The sequence below is a fragment of the Antennarius striatus genome, chromosome 13 (genome assembly GCF_040054535.1).
Source record: "Antennarius striatus isolate MH-2024 chromosome 13, ASM4005453v1, whole genome shotgun sequence".
Taxonomy (NCBI): domain Eukaryota; kingdom Metazoa; phylum Chordata; class Actinopteri; order Lophiiformes; family Antennariidae; genus Antennarius; species Antennarius striatus.
In genome coordinates this window covers 360,001-375,000 of record NC_090788.1, presented here as the reverse complement: position 1 = coordinate 375,000, position 15,000 = coordinate 360,001, and the positions used below count along the sequence as shown (strand labels likewise).

The 15,000-nt window shown below is 50.2% G+C and overlaps 1 protein-coding gene across 3 annotated transcripts; it reads right to left on the bottom strand.

The window, feature by feature from the left end:
• Nucleotides 1-11,166: 11,166 nt before the first annotated feature.
• LOC137606492 (microfibrillar-associated protein 3-like) lies at nucleotides 11,167-14,721 on the bottom strand. Of its 3 annotated transcripts, none has more exons than XM_068331752.1 (4): nucleotides 14,561-14,721; nucleotides 14,363-14,473; nucleotides 12,773-13,001; nucleotides 11,167-12,700 (listed from the first exon to the last, which is right to left on the bottom strand). In XM_068331752.1, exons 3-4 carry the CDS (start codon nucleotides 12,993-12,995, stop codon nucleotides 11,973-11,975), a joined length of 951 nt encoding a protein of 316 aa, XP_068187853.1. In that variant the 5' UTR covers nucleotides 12,996-13,001; nucleotides 14,363-14,473; nucleotides 14,561-14,721; the 3' UTR covers nucleotides 11,167-11,972. The 3 variants fall into 3 exon arrangements, with proteins under 3 accessions (XP_068187853.1, XP_068187852.1, XP_068187854.1); XM_068331751.1 differs by having other exon boundaries at nucleotides 14,367-14,473; XM_068331753.1 differs by lacking the exons at nucleotides 14,363-14,473; nucleotides 14,561-14,721 and having other exon boundaries at nucleotides 12,773-13,108.
• Nucleotides 14,722-15,000: the final 279 nt, after the last annotated feature.

The following is a 15,000-nucleotide window of genomic DNA, read 5'->3' as shown; positions in this document are numbered from 1 at the left end:
TTTTTAAGAACAAGGGAGATGTGCAGAGTTGTGGCAACTACAGAGGAATAAAGCTGATGAGCCATACAATGAAGTTATGGGAGAGAGTAGTGGAAGCTAGACTAAGGGCAGAAGTGAGCATTTGTGAGCAGCAGTATGGTTTCATGCCAAAACAGAGTACTACAGATGTAGTATTTGCTTTGAGGATGTTGATAGAGAAGTACAGAGAAGGCCAGAGGGAGCTGCATTGTGTTTTTGTAGATCTAGAGAAAGCTTATGACAGGGTGCCCAGAGAGGAACTGTGGTATTGTATGAGGAAGTCTGGAGTGGCAGAGAAGTATGTTAGAGCGGTGCAGGACATGTATGAGGACTGTCAGACAGTGGTGAGGTGTGTGTAGGTGTGACAGAGGAGTTCAAGGTGGAGGTGGGACTGCATCAGGGATCAGCTCTGAGCCCCTTCTTGTTGCTATGGTGATGGACAGGCTGACAGACGAGGTTAGACAGGAATCTCCATGGACTATGATGTTTGCAGATGACATTGTGATCTGTAGTGAGAGCAGGGAACAGGTGGAGGAGAAGCTAGAGAGGTGGAGGTTTGTCCTGGAAAGGAGAGGAATGAAGGTTAGCCGCAGTAAGACAGAGTACATGTGTGTGAATGAGAGGGACCCAAGTGGAAGAGTGAGGTTACAGGGAGAAGAGATCAAGAAGGTGGAGGATTTTAAGTACTTAGGGTCAACAGTCCAGAGCAATGGAGAGTGTGGAAAAGAGGTGAAGAAGCGTGTCCAGGCAGGATGGAACGGGTGGAGGAAAGTGTCAGGTGTGATGTGTGATAGAAGAGTTTCAGCTAAAATGAAAGGAAAGGTGTACAAAACTGTGGTGAGACCAGCGATGTTGTTTGGTCTAGAGACAGTGTCCCTGAGGAAAAGACAGGAGACAGAGCTGGAGGTAGCAGAGATGAAGATGCTGAGGTTCTCTCTGGGAGTGACCAGGATGGATAGGATCAGGAATGAGTACATCAGAGGGACAGCACATGTTAGAGGTTCTGGAGATAAAGTCAGAGAGGCCAGACTGAGATGGTTTGGACATGTCCAGAGGAGAGATAGTGAATATATTGGTAGAAGGATGCTGAGTTTTGAACTGCCAGGCAGGAGGCCTAGAGGAAGACCAAGAGGAGGTTTATGGATGTAATGAGGGAAGACATGAAGGTAGTTGGTGTGAGTGAAGAGGATTCAAAGGACAGGGCTAGATGGAGGAAATTGATTCGCTGTGGCGACCCCTGAAGGGAAAAGCCGAAAGGAAAAGAAGAAGAATAGAATAGACTAGACTAGACTAGAATAGAATAGAATAGAATAGAATAGACTAGATTAGATTAGATTAGATTAGATTAGATTAGATTAGATTAGACTAGACTAGACTAGACTAGACTAGACTAGATTAGATTAGATTAGATTAGATTAGAATAGATTAGATTAGATTAGATTAGATTAGGATCAGGTTAGATTTAAATTGATTAGATTAGATCAGATTTGCAGGTCCTTTATTTTGTGGGATTACACCCCATCCTGGTGAACGTTCAGGGGTGTGACCCGAATCTGTCCAGCTGGTCCCGCCCACCGCGCGGTCTCCATTAGCGCGTGGCAGTGAGGTCGCTAATGGGCTAGCGGGGCAGGTTAGCGGTGAATACTCAGCGGCAGTTCGACAGGGGGGCGGAACCGTCTTGCCTCTGATTGGCTCGCTGCTCGGCGGCGCCCCAAAAGGGGTGTCGGGTCATCAGTCAACCACAGAGAGGAACCAGGTCACCTTCATCCCAGGTTTCCTCTTCATCACGCCTGTGAGCCTGATCACATGATGGCTCCGCCCCTCCGTCCAATCAGACATCAGAACCCTCCTAGAATGAAACCAATCAGAGGACAGGAAACATTTCTCTGTATGAAAACAGATGTTCTGTTAACAATGAGTGTACGACCTCATCTGACCTCATCTGACCTCATCCGTCCTCATCCGTCCTCATCCAACCTCGTCTGACCGGTGATGACGGATGAGACTCTGCCTCTCGGATCCCCCCGGACCTCAAGAGTTGATGATGATGGTGATGAAGATGATGATGATGATGGTGATGGTGATGGTGATGGTGATGATGATGGTGATGGTGATGATGATGGTGATGGTGATGATGATGATGATGATGATGATGGTGATGATGATGATGATGATGGTGATGAAGATGATGATGATGGTGATGGTGATGATGATGTTGATGATGATGATGATGATGATGATGATGGTGATGAAGATGATGATGATGATGGTCAGCGGGTCCATTAACCCTTTATAATCAAACTACAGAGCTTTACCTGGACGACGGGAGAAGGGGGTGGAGCCACAGAGCTCTCCACCCCTGGTTTCAGCAGAGCCATCGGCCGCCACCACCAGGTTCTGGACTGATGGTGTTCTGGTTCTGGCTCCTCAGTGAAATCTGATTGGTTGCTGCTGGTGATGTCATCATCTGAGGTGCCCCCTCCTCCCTGAGGGAGGCGCCGATTGATCGCCTCTGAGCGGCATCTCTTAATTAGCTCCTTTTGTCCTCCATCTCATCTCGCACCCCCATCCCCATCACGCCCCCCCAACATGCCTCGCCGGGCACCTCCACCTCATTAGCCTCTTTAGTCGCACGCCGCCACAGATAGCCCCCCCAGCCCCCCCATCACAGATGGAGCTGCTGGAGTCGATAAGACGTTCAAACACCGCCGATATAAAAAACCCAAATTAAATTATAGCTCACTGGGGGGGGCTCCAGGGGCCGCCATGAGGCCGCTAACTGCCCCAAGGGTGAAACTGTCCCACCCTCCTCCAAGGCCCCACCTGGAACGTCCTTGAAAGTTTGGGAAGGTTTCCAGGTGGTGGGAACGGGTTTGAGCTCTAATATCGATTACTGATGAGTGATTGTCAGCAGCAGGAAGTGACATCATTGAATGTGTAATCTGATTACTCCTCCAGCATGGTGACATGCCCCCCCCAACCCTAACACCCCCCCATCTGATCTGATTAAAGCTCACTTTGCATCTCTTAAACTACAATTAGAGCAGATTCACTTATTATCAAAGAGGGGGGGCACGGAGGGGGCAGAGGAGGGGCAAAGGGGGGGGGGCATGGGGGTGGATGTTTGTCAAGGATTCACTTTGATTCAAAGGTTCTGAACAGATTCTGATGGAACATTCTGATTGGATCATCATCTGGTTCCAGATGAAGTGGGGGGGTTTCAGTCGGGGGGGTCCGCCGGCTGTTAAACCTTAAACGTGTGTGAGGCGGTGGAAAATCTCATTACCGTGGAGACGAGAGGTAAACATCCTTCAGCGAGGGGCCGTGACAGAGAACTGATTAACAGGGAATTAAACACTTCAAAGGGGGGGGGGGCACACCTGGAGACGCAGCGACAGGAAGCAGATGATCAGACGCCACCAGCTGCTGCTGACAGATAACCAGCAGGAACTAAAGGGTTAACTAGGACCATGTCTGCAGCCAATTACGGCAACTCCTGACTCCGTGACTCCGCCCACCTTAGTCACTGGAGATACAGTCTCACTGATGTCGTATCAATCCACCAACACACGGTAAAGAACGAGATACAGTCTCACTGATGTCGTATCCATCCACCAACATGCAGTAAAGAACGAGATACAGTCCCACTGATGTATCCATCCGCCAACACGTGGTAAAGAACGAGATACAGTCCCACTGATGTATCCATCCACCAACACACGGCAAAGAACGAGATACGGTCTCACTGATGTCGTATCCATCCACCAACATGCGGTAAAGAACGAGATGCACTCCATCAGGATAATAGAGATAATCCAGTCAATCCAGATCAATATTTTTCTCTCTTCTCAATCTGCTGTTCATTTTCAATCCGTCGTGATTACACTGAAAAATGTCTGGTCTCTCAGAAGAGATGGATGATGGGACTTTTTAAAAAATGCGGCGGTCAGCAGAGATTGATGTGAGATAACGATGAAGGATGGTCTGTCAGACGGTGACGGTCGATTGGACGAGCCGCCGTCCGTCTCCAGGACCGCCGTCACAAATCACTGCGAGCGTCGGTGGCGATGAAGGTCTGATGGGTTCTTCATCATCACGACGAGCGAAGGGGGCGGCGCCCACACGACCTCCTGCTCCGCTCTGAACTTCCTGTCTAACAAAAACTGTAGTTTTCACTCTGCAGGGGGGGCGGGGCCAGGAAACAGGCGTCGACGAACACATTCAATGTGGTTAGAGCTGCTGGACCACAGGACATACCCGACCTTTGACCTCTAAACCAGCGCTAGTCGTAGCCCAATGCTAGCATGTCTGACATGCAGCTAATTCACTTCTAGCATCGCCCTCTGCTAGCAAAAAACCAAACACATTTCAGGAGAGCATCAAATTAGCTCACACACACACACACACACACACACACACACACACACACACACACACACACACACACACACACACACACACACACACACACACACACGTATCAATAGGTTTGGCTGCAGCACTGATCAGTGTATTGGTCATACAGTAGGTTACTGCTGTGAGTAATGAGCTGCCTGCCCTAACGCTAATGCTAACGCTAACGCTCCAAATGCATCACAGAGATTAGCAACGCCTCTGTGGCCCCTGACGGCCCCTGACGGCCCCTGACGGCCCCCGCTGGCCCCCGCCGGCGGTCTGGACGCCGCATCGACCAATCCGACGGAGTCGGGCAGAAATCCAGTAATTGATACGACGTCCAACCGCCGGACGAGTCCAGCCATCCGTCAGCAGAGACGAGCGATCGATCAGATATGAGTCCCGGAGAAACGTCGATATGCGATCAATCAGCTCCCTGACGGAGTTTAAGGGTTAATTTGATTATTTAAAACTGTTCAAGTCACCAAAAGCATAAATAACTGCGATCAATGAACCTGCATTTAAGTCCTTTAGATAATTAACGTAATCGATTGGATTCCAGGTGGAGTCTTTGATCCTAATTGATCGATTGCATTTAGGCTACTGCTGAACAGCCAGCTAGCCTCATGCTAACGCTAGCCGTTTAAGCTAAAGGTTAATACTTTACTCTATGAAATAAAAAACAATGCTCATTTGGGGAAAAATTTAAATTAAATCTGTCAGGTTCTTATTGATCAGCTGATCAGCTGATAAATCAATCACATGATTCTAGTGTGTGTTTATTTATTAGATCATTAACATCCATTCATGTTCGTTGTTGTTGTTGTTTTTGTTGTTTGTCTGGCACAACAGCCCCCACCAATTACAACACATTTCTGTTTTAAACCAGCCGTCGTCTGATTGGACGGTTTGTTTTTGCTGTGATGAAGCCCCGCCCCCTGACTTTGCGCGGCCGCCCCTGGACGGAGAGATGAGAGAATAAAGGAGCGATCGCCCGGAGGCAGGAAGTGGAGGAGGAAACAGACGTGGGGTGGTTGGCTCGGCGTTGCATCAGCAGAACGGCATTGTGGGAAAAGAATGATGCGGCAATACAGAGGCTGTAAATAAAAGAGTTGATTTGATCAGGCCTTCTGTTTGAAGGGCTAATGCTAATGCTAACGCTAACAGACGGGTTAGTATGCTTCAGTAAACCAGTTAAGACCCAAATCCATCACAACAAACTATCAATAATCACTAATCAATACTCATCAATACAGAACAACTCAAAAGTAGTTAAAGGCACACACATGAAATGAGAAAGCTAATGCTAACATGCTAATGATGATGCCACACCTGCGGGGGTATAGTGAGACTCACAGGGGCTTCTCGTTGGCCGACGCTGACGGGGGCTTCTCATTGGCTGAGACATTCTGGGGCACTGGTTGAACCCTATCTCCGTGTCCATCGGTGACGGTTGCCACGGCGCCCCAGGCGGCTCCCGGCGCCGTTTGGCGACGCCCTCGCAGCACAAATCCAATCAATTTGCAACCGAGAGGCGGGCGGCGTGGAAGCAGCTGCTTCCTGTTCCACGCGTCACATGACCAGGTGGTGATGTCATCAGCCTTCATCTCCTCGCCGCATCAGCGATTTCACGCTAACGGAAAAAACGCCGGAGGGAACGGGATGGAGTTTTCATGAAACATGGGAGCAGAAACGAGTTCAGGTCACAGAAACATGTTGGAAATAATCACGTGTCAGACGCGGCGTGTCAGACGCGGCGTGTCAGACGCGGCGTGTCAGACGCGGCGTGTCAGACGCGGCGTGTCAGACGTGGCGTGTCAGACTCGGCGTGTCAGACGCGGCGTGTCACGCGCCGCGCCTGAGCCGCTGTCTCTGCAGACTCATCGGCCACCGCCACCGCCGGCGTCTCCTGAGGAGCCGTTATCGGCCGTCAGTTGATGAACGGTTCTCCTCACTCCATCTGTCTCTGATTGGACGCTGCAGGTCTGAGGAACATCAACATTCAGGAGGACGTTCACACACATCAGCTCTCAGATAAATAAAAGCTGCTCTAATTAATTTCCAGCTGCCTTCGTTCCACACAAAGAGATGAAACCTGCAGACCAATGAGGTTCACCTGGAGCAGCATGTGGGCGTCGCCTGAGGAGCCACATGTCAGGAAGTTCATCAGGTGTTCATCAGAGATAATGACTTTTATCACCTGGAACGACCGTCATCAGGCAGCCTCCTGATTGGCCGAGCCTCCTCATGTGACCTCCAGGTTTATAGAAAGACTACATCCCAGTAGAGGATCAGGAGCCTGAGGAGATCCAAGATCAGATCTCAGGTCAGTCTGGAGCTTCTGGCCGTGAGCTGATGGAGGAGTCGACCATCCATCCATTCCTCCATTCATCCATCCATCCATCCATCCATCCATCCATCCATCCATTCCTCCATTCATCCATCCATCCATTCCTCCATCCATCCATCCATCCATCCATCCATCCATCCATCCAGTAGAACTTGTTTAATATTAGTTGGTAGAACTTTCCCACCAGTCAAGAGCTGTTTTTGTTTCCATGGTAACGAGATGAATTTATTCTGCTTGTGTGGACAGGATGTGTTTCAGATGGTTTAGAGAGCAAAGAGTCAAAAACATGTTCTCTGTGTGTGTGTGTGTGTGTGTGTGTGTGTGTGCGTGCGTGCGTGCGTGCGTGTGTGTGCGTGCGTGTGTGTGGTGTGTGTGTGTGTGTGCGTGTGTGTGTGTGTGTGTGTGTGTGTGTGTGTGTGTGTGACATCAGAGGAGCTTCCTCTCCATTTCCTCCCAACAGAATCTGAATTGAAGATTTTATTTGACACAGAATTAATTTATTTTAAACATATTTATATTTATATTTATGTCTGTTTACAAACAGCTGTTTTCTTTGAACTGTGAGAGCCAATCATCTGTGAGCAGCTGGAGGTCTGAGGAGAACATTGTTTACACAAACTGTGTCTATTGTTTACACAAACTGTGTCTATTGTTTACACAAACTGTGTCTATTGTTTACACAAACTGTGTCTATTGTTTACACAAACTGTGTCTATTGTTTACACAAACTGTGTCTATTGTTTACACAAATGGTCTCTCCTGCTGTTACCTGTCTGTTTGTTTTGTGTTCTTTTTTTCTTGTTTTTTGTTTGTTTGTTTGTTTGTTTGTTTGTTTGTTTGTTGTCCTGACTGGCTCCATAAACGCTGTGAAGTCGTTCCAACTCCAAAAGGAGTCGGTTTGCTTTGAAGCTCCGTGACGACGAGGAGATAAACGAACACGTTATCAAGATCAAGTGTGTGTGTGTGTGTGTGTGTGTGTGTGTGTGTGTGTATGTGTATGTGTGTGTGTGTGTGTGTGTGTGTGTGTGTGTGTGTGTAGGTGTGTGTGTGTGTGTGTGTGTGTGTGTGTGTGTGTGTATGTGTGTGTGTGTGTGTGTGTGTGTGTGTGTGTGTGTGTGTGTTACTCAGCTCTTATGATGAGGTAAACAAAAGCCGGTGGACCAGATGTTCTCCTGCGGCATTGAATTCCTCAAGATGTCTGAAGGATCCAGAAGACGTTTACTGGTATTTACTGGTGTTTATTTGTTTACTGGTCTTTACTGGTGTTTACTGGTCTTTACTGGCCTGGACACGGGGAACAGACCCACCCTCCAGGGTGTAAACATGAGTGTCTTTCTGTGGCTTGACTCTCTGGTTTGGTGTTATCATGCAGACAAACAAACAAACAAACACAAATAAACAAAATCCAAACTGTTCATGTGTCTTTGATTATTTTCAGACATTAACGTCTCCGTCCTGCTGCACCCAATCACTTCATTCCCTCACCTGTGTCTGCACACACCTGTGTCTGCACACACCTGTGTCTGCACACACCTGTGTCTGCACACACCTGTGTCTGCACACACCTGTGTCTGCACACACCTGGATCATCACTCATCACGCTCTGATTGGCTCAGCTGAGCAGCCAATCAAAGCGTTGCCTCTCAGTGAAGCGTGCGCTCCATTGGCCACCACAGACAGTCGTGTGCTCCTGACTTGTGGCAGCCGTTAGCGACGTTAGCTGTTAGCAGCGTTAGCCATTAGCTCTCTAATTAGCTCTAACAGATGGTCTGGCTGTTTCTCCACCTGCTGGATTTATGATCTGTCTTGACAGATTTGAGGCTGTGACGGTTCTGACTTTTGAGGCCAACAATAACGAGCAGAGAAGAAGAAGAAGTGTTCACAACGTCAGAGCACCGCCCCCCAGGGCGCATCATGAATATGTGATGAGCCACGCCCAACATTACTGTACACTCATGGATACTCAGGGGGACATGGAGACATTAAGCCAATCAGGGCGGGAGGAGACCTGGACAACCAGGTGAAACAGTCCAGGTTCACGCAGTGAAACAGTCCAGGTTCACACAGTGAAACAGTCCAGGTTCTCTCTTCCTGTTCAGGGGGTGGGGTTTGGCTTCAGAGGTTGGGGGACGGCTCGGGGGGGGGGGGTTCAGGTCGTGTGATGAGGAGGCAGCTGAGCTGATGACGGTCCAGGATGGATCCAGGGCATCTCCCTTTGAAGGATCCTGAGGGGTCTGGGGTGGACCCGGGGCTCGGTGGAGGGATCAGAGGTCTGATCCAGGCTGGAATTGCCTCGGGCTCCTCCATGAGGAGCTGGAGCTGGAGGATGGATGGAGGTGGGGCGGTCTGTGATGCTACTCCCTCCACCTCCCTCCACCTCTTTGCCCCCCGTGTCATCAGCTCCGCTTCAGGCTCCCGGATCTCGATCCTGGTAGCGCCTTGATGAGCTCCTGGTGTGGGAGGGGGAACAGCTGCTCTTGTGACTGTCGGTAGGAGGTGGTAGGAGGTGGTAGGGGGTGGTAGTGGGCGGTAGTAGGTGGTAGGAGGTGGTAGGAGGCGGTAGGAGGTGGTAGTAGGTGGTAGGAGGCAGTAGGAGGTGGTAGGAGGTGGTAGGAGGTGGTAGGAGGTGGTAGTAGGCGGTAGTAGGTGGTAGGAGGTGGTAGTAGGTGGTAGGAGGTGGTAGGAGGTGGTAGTAGGCGGTAGTAGGTGGTAGGAGGTGGTAGGAGGTGGTAGTAGGTGGTAGGAGGTGGTAGGAGGTGGTAGGAGGCGGGGCCAGCAGATGGTTGTGCTCAGGCTGCCTGCGGTTGATAGGTGGGAGGTTTTGCTTTAGAGTTTGTTTACACAGGCTGTTCTCCCAGGGTGCATTGCTGCTGGTATAAAGGCGTTCTCAGATGTCAGCGTGTTAAAGCGACGTCAAACGAGCAGAGCGCCGGCCGGTGGCGTTTGGCGCCGCCGCAGGACGCCGATGATAAAACAAAGTCGTTACGGCAGATGAGATGCACTCCGCCAAGGTCCATTTGAGGTGTAAGGGGGGGCTGTTCTTGGCAGAGGGGGCCCGCAGCGCCGGCATCCAATCTGGGGGGGGTTCCTGCTTTCAGCCCATACTCATGCAAATGAAGGCGGCGATAACGGAGGAAGGCCTTGGATGTTCCGTCCAATAAGAAGGAACATTAATAGTCAATGTCACCCAAGAGCAGCCAATCAGGAGCTGAATGAGAACATCAGAGGACCGACACAAGGCTGTCGGCACGGAAACCAGGCGTCACAGCAGAGAGGAGAGACTTGTATTCCAGCTCCCAGTGAGACAAGGACACGCTAACGAGTCTCTGAAGTAGTCCATCACACTCCTGGTCCACTGCTGACCCGCTTCTTGTCCCACTGGGGTCAGGGGTCAGTGCTGCCCTCTAGCTGTGTGGAACACTTCCTACGCTTAACCAGAAGATCCTGCTGTGTGTGTGTGTGTGTGTGTGTGTGTGTGTGTGTGTGTGTGTGTGTGTGTGTGTGTGTGTGTGTGTGTGCGTGTGTGTGTGTGTGTGTGTGTGTGTGTGTGTGCTGACATGACCTACATATGACACAGGTGTGGCGCTCATGTTGGCATGGTAACGCCGAGCAGAGGGCCGGCCCCCGACAGCTGACTGATGGGAGCAACAGTCCGGCCCAAAGACAGTGATGTCATGGCCCCCCACCTCTCGTCCAACTTGTGTGGGTGGAGACGGAGCAGAACAGCTCATTACTATTCATGAGCATCATTAATACTTATGTCTTGCTGGGGAACCGTTGCTAACCCACCGACACAACGTGACGCCGGCTCGGGTCAAACGTTCCACCAAACCCGCCAAGACGCTAACGACGGAACAAACGGGGCGGGGCCACGTCGACCCCCGCCCCCGAGGGTTAGCTTTGTGTTTGCAGGACGGGGGGAAGAACAGCGGATGGAATTCTGGGTCGTAAACGGTGATGAGTGCAGGTCGTCTGTCGCCACGGCGCACCGCTAATGTCCCAGCAGGAAGGCTAACGACAGGCTAACAGCTAACAGGCTAACTGCCGACGGGCTAACAGTCAACCTTCAGAACCATCAACCCCGACTCCAGCCTGATGACCCCCCCTCCTCTACCCCCCTCCACCTGGTTCCTTCATCCTGATTGGACATTACATTAGACGTCGTTTCCTTCAGCGACGATCTTATTAACGATTTGAATTCAAGAGACCAAATTTACTGATTTACTGCTGCAGGTCCAGTAACTCAGGTCGTCCACATGGGGGGCCCCGGGGGCCCCACTAACCCCCACTAATAAAAAACCTGATGGATCAGAACTCAGTCCAGCATGAGGGGGGGTTCTCCCCCCTGGAGAACCTGCACCTGAACTGTTCAGATGGTCCACAGAAGAATCAGTTCAGACACTCAGTTAATTTATTTACGTCACCATCACAACAACAACAACACGAGTAAACACACAAACAACGACATGAATTCCCCCCCAGTGGAGCATCAGTCGATCTCAACACATTAGTAGTGCAGCAGCGCCCCCCAGAGGCTCAGGTCGGCATCACCGGAACAACAAGGACAGTTTGGAGCACTTTAAAAAAACGATATTAAAAAACAAATAAACAAACACACAACAGTAAACACGAGTAAACAACAACAGTAAACACGAGTAAACAACAACAGTAAACACGAGTAAACACAAACACACAGGAGGAGTGTATCTGCCCCCGGCTCCTCTGGAGGATTGTTTACATTGTTTACATTGTTTACCAACACGTAAACACGGACGGGGCGTTCTGCTCCCCACCCCCTCCACCCTGTCCTGTTGTCGTCGCCATGGTAACAGCATCAGGGGCTGGTGGAGCCTTCTGAGCGGTCAGACGGGTTCTTGTCCTCAGACTGTCTGATGAGGACAGGAACCCTCATCGGTTCTACTGGGTTCTACTGGGTCCAGGTGGAACCAGACAGGCTGGAGGATGAAGGTCTGCCTTCATCACACCCCCATCCTGAGGAACCATGTTCCATCAGAACCATTACAACGCATGACCTCTGGGTCTGTGTGGTGTTTCTATCTGCTGATCAGACCAATCAGAACCAATCAGAACCAATCAGAACCAATCAGAACCAATCAGAACCAATCAGAACCAATCAGAAGGAGCTGAAAGGTCAGAACGTCTGAGGCGGACCCTCCTCCTCCTGATGGGTTCAGACGACTCGCTGCTCTCACAGGTGAAGGCCAGGCTCCGCCCCCTCCTCCCTACAGGTCACACACACGGAGTGGACCGAGGCTTTGATGTCGACATTGCCTTCATCAGGCAGAAGCTCCTCGCCCTCAGGGGGTGGGGCTTGTCCATTGGAGGGCTGGCCTTGTCCGTCAAAGGGCGGGCCTTGTCCGTCAGAGGAGGGCGGGCCTTGTCCGTCAGAGGGTGGGCCAATGGCCGTCCTGTCCCGAGATGCCGCCGCCGCCTGCAGCACGGCGGCCTCCGGCTCCTCCTCCCCAGACAAGCGACAGTTGCCTAGCAACGGCGGCAGCGGCACGCTGCGGGCCAGCTCCTCGATGTGGCGCGCCAGCTCCAGCGTCTTGAACTGCGTGACCTTGGCGAGCTCCAGCGTCCTGGCCCCGGTGACGATGGGGATCCTCTTGGCCACCTCAAACGCCCGCTGCAGCTTCTCGGCGCCGTCGGTGCGGAAGAACTCGTCGATGGCGCGCTCCGTGGCGCGCAGGTGGCGGCTCACCATGCAGAGGCGCGTCACGTTCAGCACCATGGTGACGGCGAACGCCACCAGACACACCACCACGAACGGGGAGCCCAGCCCGCTGTGGGTGTGCGCCACGCGCAGCGTCACCGTGTGGTTCCCCCCGGGCGAGGCACAGGTGTAGCGCCCCCGGTCCTCGAACGACACCAGCGTGATGTTCAGGTTGCCACCCTCCAGGAGGCGCCACTTCCCCCCTGGAGACACACAGAGGGGGGGGTGAGAACCATGTGGGGCAACCCGTGGGGCATGAGGGGGCGGAGACTCACCCAGCAGAGGGCCCTTGGAGCTGAACCACGTCACGTTGGCGCCGGCGCCACTGCCGTTGCATCGCAGCAGCACGCTGGACCCCTCCCTGGCCACCAGGAGCCCACCGGGGGCCCCAGAAGGATCCAGGGGGGGACCCGGGTCAGGGTCGGACCGATTCTGAGGCGCCGCCGCCACCTCCCAACCCCCGAGCAGCAGGAGGACGAGGAGCAGCTTAAGGTTCATGTCAGCCTGCAGGAGCACAGGGGGTGAGAACCTGAACAACCGGCTGGTCCCGCTCCTCCAGCCCCACCCACAGATCACTGAGTTCCTCCAGACGACCAGAACATCCCCAGCCCCCCCCCCCCCGAGACACAGGACCCAGTGTTTAAACATCTACACCACCTGTGTCAGACTCAAGGCCCAGGGGCCAAATGTGGCCCTCCACATCATTTAATGTGGCCCCCAAGAAAATAAAAGGTCAGAGTGTCTAAAAATAAACAGGTCAAAAGTGTGTTTTGACCAAAACTACATTTCCCACAATGCAGTAGTTCAGCCCATTTTAACTCTGACTAAACGTAGTGAACAAAGTTAACGTCCTAACTTGTGTCTGATGTTATTTTTCTTTATTGATTGATAGTTTGATCCTTGATTGATGGACTTCTGTGGGTTTAATAACCTGACAAATGAAAAGGATTTATGTTAGAACAGAGAAACAAACAAACATGTTTTTTCTGTCTAACTGTAATGTTTGGAACTAGAATCAGTCAGAAATTCAGTTATTTAACATTAAGGAGTAGTTACATTTAGTTACATTACACTGAGTTACATTTAGTTACATTTATTAGTTACATTAAGGAGTAGTTACATTTAGTTACATTACACTGAGTTACATTTAGTTACATTTATTAGTTACATTAAGGAGTAGTTACATTTAGTTACATTACACTGAGTTACATTTAGTTACATTTATTAGTTACATTAAGGAGTAGTTACATTTAGTTACATTACACTGAGTTACATTTAGTTACATTTATTAGTTACATTAAGGAGTAGTTACATTTAGTTACATTACACTGAGTTACATTTAGTTACATTTATTAGTTACATTAAGGAGTAGTTACATTTAGTTACATTACACTGAGTTACATTTAGTTACATTTATTAGTTACATTAAGGAGTAGTTACATTTAGTTACATTACACTGAGTTACATTTAGTTACATTTATTAGTTACATTAAGGAGTAGTTACATTTAGTTACATTACACTGAGTTACATTTAGTTACATTTATTAGTTACATTAAGGAGTAGTTACATTTAGTTACATTACACTGAGTTACATTTAGTTACATTTATTAGTTACATTAAGGAGTAGTTACATTTAGTTACATTACACTGAGTTACATTTAGTTACATTTATTAGTTACATTAAGGAGTAGTTACATTTAGTTACATTACACTGAGTTACATTTAGTTACGTTTGACCGTCACGTGACCACGGAGCACAGATTCCACCTGCAGCTGGACACGCGCCCCGAAACGTCACGTCACCGACCGGAAATGAGCAGCAGACGGTTTCTAATCGGTACCGTGAGTTAACGTGAGTCCTTACCGACCTTAAGCCCAGCTTTAGTCCCGAACGTCAAACACAGGGAACGGAGTCCGGTAGCACCGGTTTACTTCCTGCTTCAGGTGTCACCGGGTGGGCGTGGCTTCAAGTGAGCTGGAGCAGAACAGACAAGCAGAGTCCTGTCCCATAAAGCTGGATGAACCTAGCCAGGCTTCCTCCTACTTATCTGGCTTCACTTACCCAGACATCCACCCTCCAGATTTTCGGTACCATAAAGCCGGCTATCAACTCACTAATTCAATCCAGACTTGTCCACTCTAGATCTGTGTGCGCTCACATAAAAAGGGCGGAGTTTGCTGCATGCGACCAATCGCAAACATGCAACAAACCGGCCCGAGCCGCATATTTCACAACGGAGGAGCAAACAATAATAATCAATAAATACGATCAATACAAATCAATAATCCGGGCAAACAGCAACACAGCTGCAGCTGCCAAACGGAGCAAGGATCTCTGGGAAAACATGGCCGACTGCGTCAATGAGGAAGTTAGTGTCATTATAATATTACTGCCCCACTATGATGCACTTGTGTATCTGACTACAGTAACATGTGTGTGTTCATACATGTGTGTGTGAACCACATGTTTGGTTATGACATGTGATCGTAGCCCCGTGACTT